This window comes from Triturus cristatus, chromosome 3_2 (genome assembly GCF_964204655.1).
Source record: "Triturus cristatus chromosome 3_2, aTriCri1.1, whole genome shotgun sequence".
In the NCBI taxonomy this organism is placed as follows: Eukaryota; Metazoa; Chordata; class Amphibia; order Caudata; family Salamandridae; genus Triturus; species Triturus cristatus.
In genome coordinates, this window is record NC_140584.1 from 812,753,238 (window position 1) to 812,770,315 (window position 17,078).

General features: G+C 44.1%; 1 protein-coding gene across 1 annotated transcript in view; it reads right to left on the reverse strand.

Moving 5' to 3' along the window:
- Positions 1-17,078, reverse strand: part of FAM117B (family with sequence similarity 117 member B) — a 425,002-nt gene that overhangs the window by 303,785 nt on the left and 104,139 nt on the right. Inside the window, exon 4 of the mRNA XM_085648964.1 lies at positions 14,606-14,719. Coding sequence (XP_085505090.1) covers positions 14,606-14,719 — 114 coding nt within the window. The remainder of the gene's footprint in view (positions 1-14,605; positions 14,720-17,078) is intronic.

Below are 17,078 nucleotides of genomic sequence, written 5' to 3' on the forward strand. Positions count from 1 at the left end.
CTTGCACGTCAACACAATAGTGTTTAGTGAAGGTGTGTGTTGTAGACCACGTGGCTGCCTTACAAGTATCTTGTAAGGGAATGTTTCCTAAGAATGCCATGGAAGCCCCTATTTTGCGTGTGGAATGCGCTCTAGGGGGGAACCGTTAGTGTGCGTTTAGTCTTGTGGTAGCATATTTGGATACATTTAACTATCCACCTAGCTATCCCAGATTTGAAAAATGGGGTTGCCTTTATGTGGTGGAGAGAAAGCAACAAACAATTGTTTTGCTTTGCGGAATGATTTGGTTCGGTCAATGTAGTAAAGAAGGGCTCTTTTAACGTCTAAGGTATGAAGACCTCTTTCAGCTACAGAGTCTGGATTTGGGAAGCACACTGGTAACTCTACTGATTGGTTAAGATGGAATGGAGATATGACTTTTGGAAGGAATTTCGGATTTGTTCTAAGAACCACTTTGTTACGGTGTAATTGTAAGAATGGTTCTTGTATGGTTAAAGCCTGGATCTCACTTACCCTTCTGAGGGATGTGATAGCGATGAGGAAAGCCACTTTCCATGTGAGGAACTGTAGTTCGCATTTATGCAGAGGTTCAAATGGGGGTCCCATGAGCCTTGTAAGAACAATGTTTAGATTCCACACTGGAGAGGGTGGTAATCTGGAATGAATAATCCTTTTTTATAGTCCTTCCATGAAGGCTTTCATCGCAGGTACTCTAAAGAGTGACAAGTGTTGTCTATTTTGTAAGTAGGCTGCTAATGCTGCTAGGTGGAGACCTATGAATGAGTATGCCAAATTACATCTTTGCAAGTGCAGTAAGTAGCAAATGATGTCCTGGATGGATGCATCCAGTGGGTTTATATGATTGTTAGTGCAGTAAATGGCAAATCTTTTCCATTTTGCAGCATAGCAGGCTCTAGTGGTAGGTCTTCTGGCCTCTCTTATAATTTTCATGCAGCTTGGTGGCAGGTTGAGGTAACCGAACTCTAGAACTTCAGGAGCCAGATCGCCAGGTTCAGTTGACCTGGATCTGGGTGTCTGATTTCTCCATGGTTCTGGGTTAATCAGGATGGGGAGAGATGCAGTTTTTGGTGTGGAACTAGCGAGAGTTCCAGTAGCGTTGGGAACCACGGCTGGTGTGCCCATGTGGGAGCTACTAGGATCAGTTTGAGAGACTGCTGCCTGAGCTTGCGTACTACTAATGGAATGAGTGGGAGAGGCAGAAAAGAGTACGCAAATCTGTCTGACCAGTTCATCCATATCGCATTGCCCTTTGACTCCGGGTGGGGAAACCTGGTGGAGAAGGTTGGGCATTTTGCGTTTGTGTGTGGCGAACAGATCTATGTCTGGTTGGCCCCATTGTTGGAAAAAGGGCAGTAGGACTTGAGGATGTAGTTCCCATTCGTGGATCTGCAAGTAGGTATATTTTCTGGGGAATGGCCCATCTCCAAATGTTCTGTGCGAGCTGGGACAGCTGGAGAGAATGTGTGCCTCCTTGTTTCTGTATGTAATACATGGCTGTCATGTTGTCTGTCCGGATGAGGACAGTTTTGTTCTGGAGATGTAGTTGGAATGATTTTAGTGCTAGGAACACTGCTAGCAGTTCCAGGTAATTGATATGGAGCACTTTCTGTTGAGTGGTCCATTTGCCCTGAGTGGTGTGGCCGAGGAGATGGGCTCCCCATCCTGTGAGCGATGCGTCCGTTGTTAGCACTATTTGTGGAAGAGGCTCTAGGAATGGTCGCCCTTTGGAGAGGTTTGTTGTTATGTTCCACCATTTCAGAGAACGATGTGTGCGGCTGTCCACTAACACCAGATCTTTAAGTTGTCCGTGAGCCTGGTTCCACTGACGTGCTAGACATTCTTGCAAGGGACGCATTTGAAGTCTTGCATAAGGCACAATGAAGATGCATGACGTCATCATGCCTATGAGTTGCATGAACACTCTTGCTGGAAGAGAGTGTTGGATTTGGAATTTTGTGATAAGAGCTTGTATTTTGGCTATCCTGGCTGGGCTGGGATAGGCTAGGGCTGTGGAGGGGTTTATGGTGGCTCCTAGATACTGATGTATGTGAGAGGGTTGGAGATGAGATTTGGGATAGTTTATTGTGAATCCCAAGTTGTGTGAGATTTGGATGGTTTGGTGAGTGTGTAGAACACATTTTGTTGAATGACTTGGCTTTATTAGCCAGTTGTCTTGATACGGGAAGACATGAATTTGTTGCCTTCTGAGATGTGCTGCTACTACTGCCAGGCATTTTGTGAATACTCTGGGTGCGGTTGTTACCCCGAATGGAGGGACTGTAAACTGGTAGTGTTGTCCGTCCACCACAAACCTTAAATACTTCATGTGGAAGTAGGCGTCCTTGAGATCTAGTGTGGCAAGGAAATCTCCCTTGTTGCAGTAGTGGGAGCACTTGTTGAAGAGTGATCATATGGAAATGATCTGAGTTGATATACAGATCTGAGGTCGAGTATTGGTCTTAGAATCCCATACTTTTTGGGGGATTAGGAAGTAGAGTGAGTATACCCCTGTACCCTGATGTTCTAAGGGACTGGTTCTATTGCGTGTTTTTGAAGCAATGAGAGAACCTCTTGTTTGAGGAGCGAAAGATGGTCTGGTGACATGGAACACTGTTTGGGTGGTATGTGTGTGGGGGGGAGGGGGGAGGGGGTAGTTGTGAGTTCCAGGCAGTAACCATACTGGATAATTTGTCTTACCCACTTGTCTGTTGTGATGGAGTTCCAGACAGGTAGGAACTGTTTTAGTATTCCCCTGACCGGAGTGGAATGGTCTGGGGGGAGTGGAGGAAAGTCACTGTTTTGTGGCAGGGGAGGTACGAGTGTTATTACCTCGACCTCGCCCCTTTTGTTGTTTCCTCTGTATCCGCCTCTAGAATATCCTCTACTGGGGAATGTTTGTGTAGCGGTTTTGAATGTAGAGGTGTCCGCTCCCATATCTTTGGAGGCTCCTCTATAGAAGGAGCGCCGAAAGGAGCCACGTGGTTGGGAAAACTGTAATGCTCCCATGGACTTAGCAGTCTCTGTGTCCTTCATTTTTTCAAGGGCAGTGTCTACTGCTAGCCCAAAGAGCTGTTCCTGATTGAATGGCTGACTAAGTATGGTAGTTTGTACCTCTGGCTTAAAGCCTGAAATGCGTAGCCAGGCATGTCGTCGAAGGAGCACACTTGTGTTAATTGCTCTAGAGGCGGTGTCTGCGGCGTCAAGCGCACATTTAATTTCTGCATTTGAAATAAGTTTTCGCTCCTGGATAAGGTCATTTGCCTGGGTTTTAGATTGGTCTTGCAGATGTAGTAAGAGTCTCTAATTGATCGTAGTGGGCCCTGTCATAGCGTGCTAGTAGGGCTTGGGTGTTGGCAATACGCCAATGATTAGTCGGCTTGTGCTGTTACTCTTTTGCCAGAGGCTTCTAACAGTTTGGATTCTTTGTCTGGGGGTGGTGTATCTCCTGTGGTTTGGGACTTGACGCGTTTCCTAACATTGGAAACGACCAAATAATCCAAAGGGAGTTGCCCTTTGATGTAATTAGGATCTTCAGGGGCAGGCCTATATTTCTTTTCTATCCTTGGGTAGAGAACCCTGGCACGAACGGGGTCTTTAAATACTTCGGGGGCGTGTTTTATGCAGGCAAAATTTGTACAGACTTTTGAGATTGTTCGAAAGTGTCTAATAGAAAGCTTTCCTCTGGTGCGTCGGAATGCATTGTGACGCCGTGGTAAAGTGCTGCTCTATTTAATTATTGGCCAAACCCCAGGTGATCGTCAGGCGGCGATGGTTTTAAGGTATATGGCTGAGGGTCAGGCATGTCTGGTAGAGGGAATGCCCAATTATCCAGTGGTGAGGTGTCTGGATCCGTGAACGGATCATTAGGGTCAGCCCCACCCCCTAGGTCATCATCATCATCCTGTGGAGGTGGTGTATGTGATGGAGAGGGTATAGGTAAGGGTGGTGTAGGCAGAGGGGGTGGGATAGGAGGTAGTATAGGAGAGGAAGGAGGCATAGGGGATGTTGCAGAGTCCTTCCTGTTTACAGGAACTGGGGTAGGTGGTGTGTCCAGTTTCCGTTTTTTACAGGGCAACGCGGTGACATGTCCAGTCTTGGGGTTGATATAAATCTTTTTCTGCCTTTGGTCGATGAGATCTAGATGAAAAAGTTCTTGTTCTTCAGGAACAGTCTTTGGTACCGATTTATTCGGTTCCGATCGAGGTTTTGGTTGATCGGTAGATTGTTTGGCTTTAGGAGGCGTACGAGAGTCCTTAGCCGTTGGTTTCGGTACCGATGATTGTTTCGGAGCCGAAGGTGTATCTGTTGGCTTGGGAACCTTCGGTGCCAGTTTATCTATTGGCCTTGGTGTTTTCAGGGCCGAAGGCGTTGGAGCCGATTTCGGTGCAGAGTGGTCTTTTGTCTTCGGTGCCGAGGGTGCCGGTTGGACAATGACATGCGGTTTGCTCAGTCCCGAGCTACCGGAAGGTTTATGTTTCTTCGGAGCCGAGCCCGGAGGCGGGGCTTCTGAAGAAGGTTTTCGGTCTCGACTGGGGCCAGCAGGCGAAGTCTTGACCAATGCATTTGGTTTTGGTGGGGTTGGGGCAGGGGCAGTAGTACTCACATGTTGCCCAGGAGTGATGGGGTCACCTGAGGAGTCTGCTTTGGAAATTATTTGTAGATCTTCGGAATCTTCTTCTGGGACATTGGGGCCTTCATCAAAGATGTCCTCTCGTTCTGGAGCGGTTCTCTGTGCCATGATGTGTCGTCGAGCCCTTCGATCTCGAATGGTCTTTTTGGATCGAAAGGATGTGCAGGCTGGACAGCTGGACTCGTCGTGTTCAGGTGATAGGCACAGGCTGCAGACTTTGTGGTGGTCACTGTGCGGACATTTTGCTCCACACTGGGGGCATTTTTTGAAAGGCGTCCTTTCCATGAGCCGTAGGCCTCACGGCGTGGATAGGCCCAGCGGCCCGTGTCGACGTCTGGAGGCGAGCCGATGAAATCAATGTCGAGAATGAAGGTGCTTTGATGTTTTGTGTGAAGTTTTGCGCTTTGAAAAGCTTGGAATTGATATTTCCAACCGGAGCGGAAAAGTTACATCCGAACCCAATGGCGGAAAAAAACAATCGAACGATGGAGTTGATGCCCATGCGCACTGTTGTCCAAGGGAGGAGTCACCTATCTCGTGACCAAAGACTTCTTCCGAAGACAACAACAACCTGCAAGCATCCGAGCCCAACACCAGATGGCGATCTACTATCCTAAGTATGTGATCTGCAGCTCATATGCCTTGAACATGCTACTTACCAATATGCATCTGTTCTTGGCATGTAGAGCTGCAGAATCTCACACTGTGCATAGATCGCCATCTGGTGTTGGGCTCGGATGCTTGCAGCTTGTTGTTGTCTTGGAAGACGTCTTTCTAGTCACGAGATAGGTGACTCCTCCCTTGGACGACGGAGCGCATGGGCATCGACTCCATCCTCAGATTGTTTTTTGCTATGAAGGGAAATGATGGAGTTTGTAAGAAACAGAAAAGATGTCCATGTGCAATGTATCTAAGTAAGGTAACTCTGGAACAGATACAGATACAGGTTCTGGGGATGTGTTTGGGCGTGTGAGATTCTGCAGCTCTACATTCCAAGAACAGATGCATACTGGTAAGTAGCATTTTCTGTTCGAGGCTTATGAGATGCAGAATTCACACTGTGCATAGACTGTAAAGCAGTGTCTCCCCTAGCGGTGGTCACCTGTATCCGTTGCAGTGGTTTGAAAAAGTGTTTTAAGAACAGCCTGGCCTACTGAAGCTTGTTGCTTCGCCTGCACATCTACACAATAGTGTTTGGTGAAGGTGTGTGTGGTAGACCATGTTGCTGCCTTACAAATGTCTTCTAGGGGAATGTTCCCTAAGAATGCCATGGAAGCCCCTAGTTTGCGTGTTGAGTGCGCTCTAGGGGGGGAATTGTCAATGTGCGTTTAGCTTTCTGGTAGCATATTTGAATGCATAGAACTAATGACCTGGCAATTACGGCTTTGGAGATGGGATTGCCTTTATGAGGGGGAGAGAAAGCTACGAACAATTGGTTTGTTTTCCTAAAAGGTTTAGTCCTATCAATGTAATAAAGTATAGCTCTTTTGACATCAAGTGTGTGAAGAGCTCGCTCGGCTACGGAATTTGGGTTTTGGAAAAACACTGGTAACTCTACAGATTGATTAAGGTGAAGAGAGATTACTTTGGGAAGGAATTTTGGATTGGTCCTACGGACCACCTTGTTACAATGTATTTGTAAGAATGGTTCTAGTATGGTTAAAGCCTGGATCTCACTCACTCTCCTGAGAGAGGTGATTGCGACAAGGAAAGTTAGTTTCCATGTAAGGAACTGCAGTTCACATTTGTGCAGAGGTTCAAATGAGGGACCCATGAGCCTAGTGAGGGCAATGTTTAGATTCCACACTGGAGAGGGTGGCAGTGTAGGAGGAATTATTCTTTTAAGGCCTTCCATAAAGGCTTTGATAGCGGGTACTCTAAACAATGACAAATGTTGTCTGTTTTATAGGTTGGAGGGAAGGGCAGCCAGATGTAATTTTATAGACGAGTATGCTAGATTGCATCTTTGTAGATGCAGCAAATAACAAATGATGTTCTGAATTGAAGCATCTAGCAGGTCAATTTTGTTATTGCAGTAAATGACGAATCTTTTCCATTTAGCTTCATAGCAATCTCTAGTAGTGGGGCGTCTGGCTTCTTTAATAATGTTTATACAGTCGAGTGGGAGGTTGAGGTAACCGAGCTCTAGGACTTCAGGAGCCAGATTGCTAGATTCCGTTGTGCTGGATCTGGGTGCCTTATCTCGCCATGGTTCTGCGTCAGCAGGTTTGGGGAGAGACGTAGTTTTTGGTGCAGAACTACTGTGCACAATGGTTGCCGCGCCCATGTGTGAACAACCAGGATCATCTTGAGCGACTGTTTGAGCTTGCGTACTACTAGCGGAATAAGCGGAAGTGGCGGAGAAGCGTACGCAAATCTGCCTGACCAGTTCATCCATATCACATTGCCCTTGGACAACGGGTGTGGGAACCTGGCGGTGAAGGTTGGACATTTTGCATTTTCGTGTGTGGCGAACAGATTATGTCTGGGTGGCCCAACATCTGGAAAAAGGGCTGAAGAACTTGCGGATGAAGTTCCCATTTGTGTATCTGCTGAGTCTGACGACTTAACAGATCTGCAATCTGATTGTTCACTCCTGGAAGATGTTCTGCCAGAAGATATATGTTCTGTGTAATGGCCCATCTCCATATGCTTTGATCTAGATGAGACAGCTGCAAAGAATGCGTTCCTCCTTGTTTCTGTATGTAATACATTGCTGTCATATTGTCGGTGCGGACTAGGAAAGTCTTGTTGAGAAGTTGTGCTTGGAATGACTAACGCTAGAAATATTGCCAGTAATTCTAGGCGATTGATGTGGAGCACTTTTTGTTGAGTGCTCCACCTGCCCTGAATTATGTGGTTTAGGAGATGGGCTCCCCAGCCGGTGAGTGATGCGTCTGCTGTTAGCACTATCTGTGGAACTGCCTCTAGGAACGGCCGGCCTCTGGAAAGGTTTTGTGCGTTCCACCACTGCAGAGAGCGATGTGTGCGGCTGTCCACCAACACCAGATCTGAAAGTTGACCTTGAGCCTGGTTCCACTGACGTGCTAAGCATTTCTGTAAAAGGGCGCATATGAAGTCTTGCGTGAAGCACAATGAAAATGCAAGAGGCCATCATTCCTATGAGCTGCATAAGCACTCGAGCTGGGAGAGAGTGTTGGGGTTGACATGTTGTGATGAGGGTTTGCATATTGGCTACCCTGGTTGGATTGGGGTATGCTAGAGCTTTGGAAGTGTCTATTGTGGCTCCTAGCTACTGATGAAGGTAGGAGGGCTGAAGGTGCGACTTGGTGTAGTTTACTGTGAACCCCAAGTCGTGTAATAGCTGAATCGTTTGGCAAGCGTGGTGAACACACTGGCTGTATGTCTTATTAGCCAGTCGTCCAGGTATGGAAACACATGGATCTGCTGCCTTCGCAGGTGTGCTGCTACTACCGCAAGACACTTTGTGAATACCCTGGGTGCTGTGGTGGTGACTCCGAATGGGAGAACCTTGAACTGATAGGATTGGCCGTCCACTGTAAACCTTAGATATTTCCTGTGAGCAGGGTGTATGGGAACATGGAAATAGGCGTCCTTGAGGTCTAATGTGGCAAGGAAGTCACATTGTTGAAGCAGTGGAAGGACTTGTTGAAGAATGATCATGTGAAAATTATCTGACTGTATATAGAAATTGAGAGGTCTGAGGTCTAGTATTGGTCTGAATCCCATCCTTAGGGGATTAGGAATTACAGAGAGTAGACCCCTGTTCCTTCATGCTCTATAGGGACTGGCTCTATTGCATGCTTTTGAAGCAGTGAGAGAACCTCCTGTTTGAGGAGCGTCAGATGTTCTGCGGACATCGGATGTTGTTTGGGCAATATGTTGGGGGGAGTTGCAGTAAGTTCCAGGCAGTAACCATACAGGATAATTTGTCTTACCCACCGGTCTGTAGTGATGGAATTCCAGGCAGGTAGGAACTGTGAGAGTCTCCCTCCGACCGGAGTGGAATGGTCTGGAGGGAAGTCACTGTTTGTTAGTGGGAGAGGCGCGAGTGTGGTTACCTCAGCCTCTTCCCTTGTTGTTATTTCCCCTGTACCCTCCTCTAAAATAGCGCCTGTTGGGGGATGTTTGTGTGGGGTTTTTATAGGAGGAAGAAGCAGTGTCTGTACTGATGGTTTTGGATGCGCCTCTATAAAAGGAGCGGCGAAAGGAGCCTCGTGTAGATGGAGACTGTAAAGCTCCCATGGGTTTTGCAGTCCCCGTGTCTTTTTTCATTTTTTTCTAAGCTGTGTCCACAGCCGGGTCAAAATGTTGTTCCTGATTGAACGATTCATTCAGGATAGTAGTTTGCACTTCCTGTTTGAACCCAGAAATGCACAACCAGGCATGCCTTCTTAACACACTAGTGTTGATTGATCTAGATGGAGTATCTGCTGCATCGAGGGCACATTTAATGGATGAATTTGTGATTAACTTGCCTTCCTGAATCGGATCATTGGCTTTGGCCTTGTATTGGTCAGGCAAGTGCTGCATGAGGGTCTCAAGTTCGTCATAGTGAGCACTGTCGTATCAGGCAAGTAATGACTGAGCATTAGCTATCCTCCAGTGATTAGCTGCCTGGGAGGCAACTCGTTTGCCTGAAGCATCTAGTAAGTTCGACTTTTTGTCTGGAGGTGGAGCATCACCGGAGGTTTGAGAGTTAGCACGCTTCCTAGCATTGGACACTACCAGGGAATCAAAGGGGAGTTGGTCTTTAATGTGGGTGGGATCATTAGGGGCGGTTTTATATTTTTTATCAATCCGAGGATTGAGAATTCTGGTCCTCACGGGGTCTTTGAATACGTCTGGAGCATGTTTGATGACACCTTTGAGCATGGGCAGTGTTTGTACTGTATTTTGTGACTGTGCAAAAGTGTCCACTAGGAAGTCTTCCTCTGTGGGTTCTGAATGCATTTGGACGCCATGATATTGGGCAGCCCTATCAATAAGTTGACTAAACCCAATGTTGTCATCAGGGAGAGATGGCCTAGTCGGGTATGTATCTGGATCAGGATGATCTAAAGGGACAATGTAATCGTCCCATGGATCTGCTGGTATGTCAGTGTCATCATCAGGATCAGTGAAAGGGTCATTATTTCCTCCCCCACACCCCAGGTCATTATCATCCTGTGGTGGTGGTGATGAATATGGGGAAGTATGGGAGACTTTGGAGGAGAGAAAGGCTTAGTTGGAAGAACAGGAGAAGAGGGTCTTAAAAGATGAAGTTGCACAGTCTCTTTTCTTCACAGGCACCTCAGATGTGTGGGGAGTCCAATTTCCTCTTCTTGTGTGGAATGCTGACAATATGGCCCGTCTTAGGGTCCACATGGAGAGTTTTTTGTTTCGGATCGATGGGATCAGGCAGAAATAGTTCTTCCTCTTTGATGATAGCTTTTGGCGCTGATTTTTCGGTTCCGAACGTGGTTTAGATTTTGGATCTAGAGCCGTAGAAGGGGTTTTGCGTCTTTCGGCTTCAGTGTCGTGTCTGAAATCTTTTTCAGGTGCCTTCGGATCCGAGGCTTTTTGTTCTTTGGGTGCTACAGTGCTCAGTGCCGAGGCCTTTTTGGAGACCGCGGGAGTAGGATGTGCTCCCGCTTTCGGTGCAGACGCTTGTTTTTGGGGAGATGGCGTGCTGCTTGCTCGGTCCCGAGCTGCCAGAAGGCTTCTCCTTTGTCTTCGGAGCCGGGCCCCTGGGCGGGGCTTCTAAAGTTCTCTTTTGGTCGCGACTAGGGCCTTCAGGCAAAGTCTTGACTGGAGCATTTTGTTTTTGGGGTGGGGTAGGGGCAGTTGTACTCACTCGTTGACCTGGAGTGATGTGGTCGTCGGAGTCATCTGCTTCGGATACGATGTCGAGTTCCTCCGAATCCTCTGCCTCTGGAATGTCGGGCCTTCATCGAAGATGTCCTCTGGCACCGGAGCAGCCTGTTGTGCCATAACATGTTGTCGAACCCGGCGATCACGGATAGTCTTCTTGGACCAGGGGGAGGCGCAGGCTTGGCAATTCTTCTCCTCGTGCTCGAGACAGAGGTTGCAGAGCTTGTGTTGGTCACTGTGTGGGAAGTTAGCTCCACACTGGGGGCATTTTTAAAATGGAATCCTTTCCATTAGCCGTAGACCCGAATGGCGTTGATAGGCCCAGTGGCCCGCGTTGACGACCGGAATAGAGTATGTGAGCTAGTGCGTCGAAAGGCACAGAGGCAAAAATAATACCGCAGAGTTTGCGATGGTTTGTGCGTCGAAAGGTTTGAAAAACACGGTACCGAACCAGAGCGCTGAAGTTACATCCAAACCAGATGGTGGAAAAAAACAATCAGAGGATAGAGTCGATGCCCAAGTGTACTGTCGTCCAAGGGAGGAGTCACCTATCTCGTGACTACAAAGATTTCTTCCAAGACAACAGCCAGGTGCAAGCCTCGAGCCCAACACCAGATGGCGATCTATGCACAGTGTGAATTCTGCAGCTCATATGCCTCGAACATCAGGTAACTGTCACCTACTGGGCATGATGGGATAATGGAAGACTAGCCCTTAGATGTCAGTTTTCATGCAAACATAGCTGCAGCTTACAGCTCTTATTACCCAGATTCCTTCAACTCCATTTCCTTTGAAAAAGGTTTGTGCATTAGGTTCTTAAGAAAAATGTTTTTTTCTAAAGTAAATTAAAGGGATTGACCAATATAGCCCATATTATAAGCTGCAACACTGTTTTAATGTTCTATTATAAGATTTGGCCTTTGTGAAGTAAGGTGAAAACGTAACACAAAGGAAGTTTCATTAGAAATAAGTGCTCCGGGACCCCATAAGTGAGCAGAACTATTCAGTACTTATGATTTCAAAAGAGATTCCCCTGATGGAGAACTACAAGTACATAAAATAAACATTTCCTTTATTATGAAGCATTAATCTGGCTTAGATTTATATGCTGTGCACAAAACAACCAGTGCTTTAACCAAAGCTCAGACCAAGTGTGTACTGCTGCTTTCTCTTATTTACAAACTACTGCACAAGAGGAAAATACAACACACTGCCATTATGGCTCCTGACTCCCACATGTACAAATGTTCTCCCTAATCTTCAGTAAATAGGTCCTTCACTACATTCCTGCTGATGTGCATTACAGGATGAACCAGGAGCGTATGGGTTAGGACTAGTAGCTCAGTGGAATCCATTTTGCATTTCTAGTGAAAACATGCTGCTCAAAAAAATAAAAATAAAAAATAAAGAGAATGGGCATAGACTGCCAGACTAGCACTGTGTATTGATAGCATTCCATTAGCCCTCGTGAAGAGTCAGACTTACAGATGTGTAAGGAATATCGGATATCGGAGTCCAAAAGAAGAAGGATCTTTAGGATGTCTGCTTCATATTCTGTGCTTATGAAGATCTCAGGACGCTTTTGACAGAATGGAGGAATAGACTTCATAAGATCGTTAATGTTAAAAAGGATGAAGGATTTCACGTTGTTTGGAATTGGCTTATTTGTAAACTTGTATGGAAGGAAGATTTGGATAATAATTTGTTATACGCTGGAGCGATTTAACTCTGGACGTTCATAGATGATTAGGAAGAAGATGAGAAGAGAGAGGAATAAAGGGAGAAAAAAAAATTCTGCACAGATTGAAGCCCTGATGTCCCAGGTGGAGACGAAACGCGTCGGCTGTAGAAATCGTTAATTGTTTTGAAGTTGGATGATATTGAGGACTTAAGTCTATGCAAAAATAAAGAACAGCATATGAAGCAGACATCATAAAGAGCCTTCTTCTTTTGGACTCCGATATTTGATTGTAAAATTTATGTATAGACTTTGACGCTCCATTATTATTGAATTTTAGTATTGTATAGTAGTATAAAGTACTTTTGTTTTTTTACTTAAACCAGACAGCACTGGCTGGACAATCTGTACTTGGCTAATATGATGTGACGTGCCAAGTTTAGAGTCTAACCCCTCTCCAGTTCCTGAGTAAGACCTTTTCTGGTCACCTTCCTACCATTATGAGGGTAAAGTGCTAAAGGGCTGCATTCGGTGCTCAGTTACAAGTGAATCCAATATTTTAGCGGTACACAAAATCAATAACCTAAACTGAGGTCTAGAAACCATTTCCTGCCCCAGGACCCCCAAATCGGTTAAGACATTATTGGAACCCCAACGTCAGTCTAGGAGTACTAGACAATGTTGCCCCTGCCCTCAATGGAGAAAGCCCTGCAACTACTGATTATGAACTTAAGAGTGCAAAAACGATTTTCCTGTTATAACAGCAGTAAAGAAGTCCTAAAATTAACCATCAATCGTTCTGGCATAGGCAACACTATCAAAAAAGACTCCTTGGTTTCTGGCTATTACCTGAACGTAATATATGCCTCCGAATATAAATTGCTCTAGTAAAAGGATTACAAGTTTATGTAAAAGATAACTAAAGTATTCACAGATCTACCTGGGTCTACTATTTCTACACAACATGGAAATGCTGGTAATTATCAATGCAGGAGATTACACACACACAAAAAAAAAAGCAAACAAAAAAAATAAATGATTGCTCAAATTCCTACTGTGGTGGCATCAATTGAATTCACCAAATTATATTATCACATTAATAACTTTATGACAGCACTGCTACTACAAAGTTCCAGATATCATTTTTAAAGAAGACTGATCGACAGCTTGGTGGATTTATTTCGGTCATTAAAAAAATGTCTCTCACACACGGGGTCAAAAGGAAGTATATGCTACGAAATAGAGTGATCTACGTCAGTTTGATGTCCCGGTACACTACTATTAACCCTATGCCATAAAAGGTTTTTAATTTATTTGATGGCGCTTCCACATTCCGTAAGCCAACAACATTATTTTGGATCTTTCGCTTAGACTTTCAATGATTTCAGCGATGCAGGACCCTACCCTTGCCGGGATCTCAATTCAGGACAGAGCCAGTGAAGCCCTGTGAAAGATTGCAACTGCTACTCTCTCTCTAGTTGAACAAGCTCAAGGGCTAACAAACTCATCTGGTGCTTTCTTATAACCAAGACAATTGGAGAACATAATCCAGTGAGCTATAGATCCCTTAAATTTCACCATTCCCGTATGAATGGGAAACTGACAAAAATGTGATTACATTTGCTGACATCTTTCTACAAATGTCTCTTCGTTAGCACTACCATACAAATTCTCACCCTCAAATCAAAGTTAGTTTATTTTGATTTCTAGCACGATAATTGAAAATGAATGCACTGGAACACATTTAGAATGAAGATAATCACTTTTGGAGACTTATAGGTGGTACAAACTTAGAGCTATCAGCAACTGTATCATCAATTCAGGTTGCTTCTACATTGTTAGAAATATGCACAAAGCTTGTAACTAAACAAGTGTTTGTCACTATAGCAGTGAGAAGACTCATTTGTAGGCTGAAGTAAAATAAACATGAAAATAGCTAAATCACAATGAAATTAATTTATTAAAAGGGTTTTGTGCCGTCTCTAATGGTAAACAGTAATTTTGGAAGGTTTTTTTGCACAGTATGCAGATAACGGGTTATGTCATTTCCTATCCTTATACCTAGGCACAACTCAACAAAAAAAAAAAAAAAAGAAAAGTTGAAATTCAAATACAATTCAAGATTAATTACAAAGATTAAAACCAATGCACACTGGTATCAAGAACAGTGTCAGTTATGGATTTCTAAAGCTCCTATGAAAATACATGAACTGGAAAACTCAATCTTATGATTTGAGATCATTTTTGGGGAAATTATGTGAAGGTTATCTAAATATCTTTCACTTATGAAATTTGAAAGCAACAATCCAAACCTTGAAAAGTTAATAAAAGGAAAAGCCAAGCACTTGCTGGTAAAAATACAGTTCAGGGTACAATGGCTGTCCATAACGTACTGCCATAGTAACACCTTGTTTTCCAGTGACATGCAGCAAAATCCTTACCTGGCATTGGTTAATGGCTGCGTGGTTACCATGGAAAGGAGACTGCCTGTCTTTTTCTCGGTGATGTCTGCTGCTATGTTTACTTCTCTGTAGCTGTTGACGCAATTTTGCAATCTAAAAGAAAGAGAAACCAAATTAAAATGTATTTGTTTCATGATCTTGAAACACCTAATTTAGAGTCATAACCAAGACCTAATCATCGCTTAATTGTTTTTTCTTACTCACCAGTTTACTGATTTATATGTGTTCTGATTTTTTTTTAATGTAATTTCACTAATCCGTTACTTCAGCCAATAGTTTTTTTTTGTCAAGAACAGGATACTCCCCATAATAGTTTTACCTTTGTACCTATTGCAACTTGATGTTAACCTTCCGAATACTTGGGTGGGAAACAAGCATCTGCATTTAAAGCAGTCAATTCTGTTTTTCGGAACACTGCCACTAAACAGTCGAAAGAATTGCATGGCATGCCTAAACCATTCCCACCAGATATATCTGCCCTTGCCAGGTCCAATATCACCACTGACTGACAACTTCTTCACTGGGGTCTACATCAAAAGAATCACAGATGCATAAGACTTTTAAGGACATATTGGATAGAGCGACTACCAAATTTAACATAGGCATGGAGACGCCTCAAACAACATTGATGAAGACACTGCAGCCATAACCCTAGCAAACACTCTTCAATTAGTTCAAGGAATCAAGAAAACAAAACATTTTTAGCTATAGAAATTACTAACATAACCATCACAAAATCATGTAAGAAATATATGACCTATCAGTGGAAACAAAACATGGACTGGTGCATGTTTCGTGAAAAGACTGTATACACTGCAAGGGGTTGTCCAAAAAAGTGGACAGCAATTTGGGGCGCATGGAACTCCTACAGAGGCGACATCTGCAAAGCACCTTTGGTACCAATTGAGGATGAAGACCTATCCTCTTGAGTCCAAACGATGGACCTATTATGTGTGATATCTTCGACGATCTACAATCTGTGTACTGCTGAAGTATATTGCATTGTTTATTTCTTCAACAGTGCTCCTGTCTTTTTATATTTTCAATAAAAAGTTATAAAAAAAAAAATATATATAAATATATATATATATATATAAATAACCTGAGAGAAAAAAAAAAAATATATATATATATATATATATATATATATATATATATATATATATATATATATATATATATATTTTTTTAAAGAGGGGGTCTGCAACTAGATTTTGTGTTTGCCACTAAAGTAAGGAAATGCCACACAAACTGATAGAAAGCTAGTAAATGTGCTGGAACGGTGCTTTGAGTTTCCTGCACTACAGCTCTCACTGGGCAACAGGACAGATCATTGTGGGAACCAATACACGGATTGTCTTATGACATTCCAAGGAGAAAGTGTAGAACTTCAAAGAGATCCTTAAGGAAGACTTGTTAGCATCAAACAAGGTAATCAGTGCTTCTATTCGCTCCATGGATTTGGCTAGCCTGGCTGATGAGGGCTGTTAGCCCGAAACCGGTCCCAGGATGCTTGTTTTCGGTCGAGGGAAGACATGGCTTGGCAGTTCGGGCTGGGCTGTTCCCATGAGGCACAGGGTCAAGACTGATTAGCGTATAGCTGTGTCTGAACTGGGGTGGCATAATGACCTAAAGAACGATGATGGATTCAACCCAGATCTGTGACTGGTAGTGAGTGTTTGAAAAGTTTCAGCGCTTCGTTCATCATGTCCTTGTGTTTGATCTTGGAATACAGTCATGGTCTGGAACTCTGAAATTCCTAATAGGTAACTTCAAGCTAGTCACAGACTATTACAAAATCTTCCTTTCTTTGTTCCTGCGGTCTTCAGTTTTTAAGCGCATGAGTATTGAATATTGAAGCACAGACACTTTAAGCACTAGGCCTTGTACAGAAAAAGAAACTCTTCAAAACCCAATACAGATCAATAAAAAGGTACTATCAACATCACCAGAGGATTCAAAGCAGTTAATTGGAGTACCAGGAAGCTTAAAACTGTTCCGGTTGCACCACTAAAGCAGATGACCTAAGGGCAGAGGTAGCCATTATCAGTCTACAAGGTAAAGCTCTCCTGCCACAAGAAAGCAATGACTTCAAAGCTTCCCCCACTACAATGGCATACTTTGGAAGGAAAGCATCTAATCTCCAAGAATCGTGAAGCATAACCAAAAATGAAATGGTTGCTTAATATTTTTTTATTTTTTTTTGTCCTCATTTGCCAATTACCCTCATTATAAGAATCACCAGCCACCAAGTGTGTCGCTAACGGAGAAAAGAACTCAGGTTCTCGGGCTAACTCGCATACCAGGACACAATTCACCGAATGGCGGAAGATAAATCCATGATGAGGGAAGCTAGTTAGCTTGATTACTCCATCGAAGCATCTTTTCAGCCTGGAGGGGCGAATCAATGAACGGTGAGACCAGCGTTCAAGATCCAAAGAGTAACATAAGC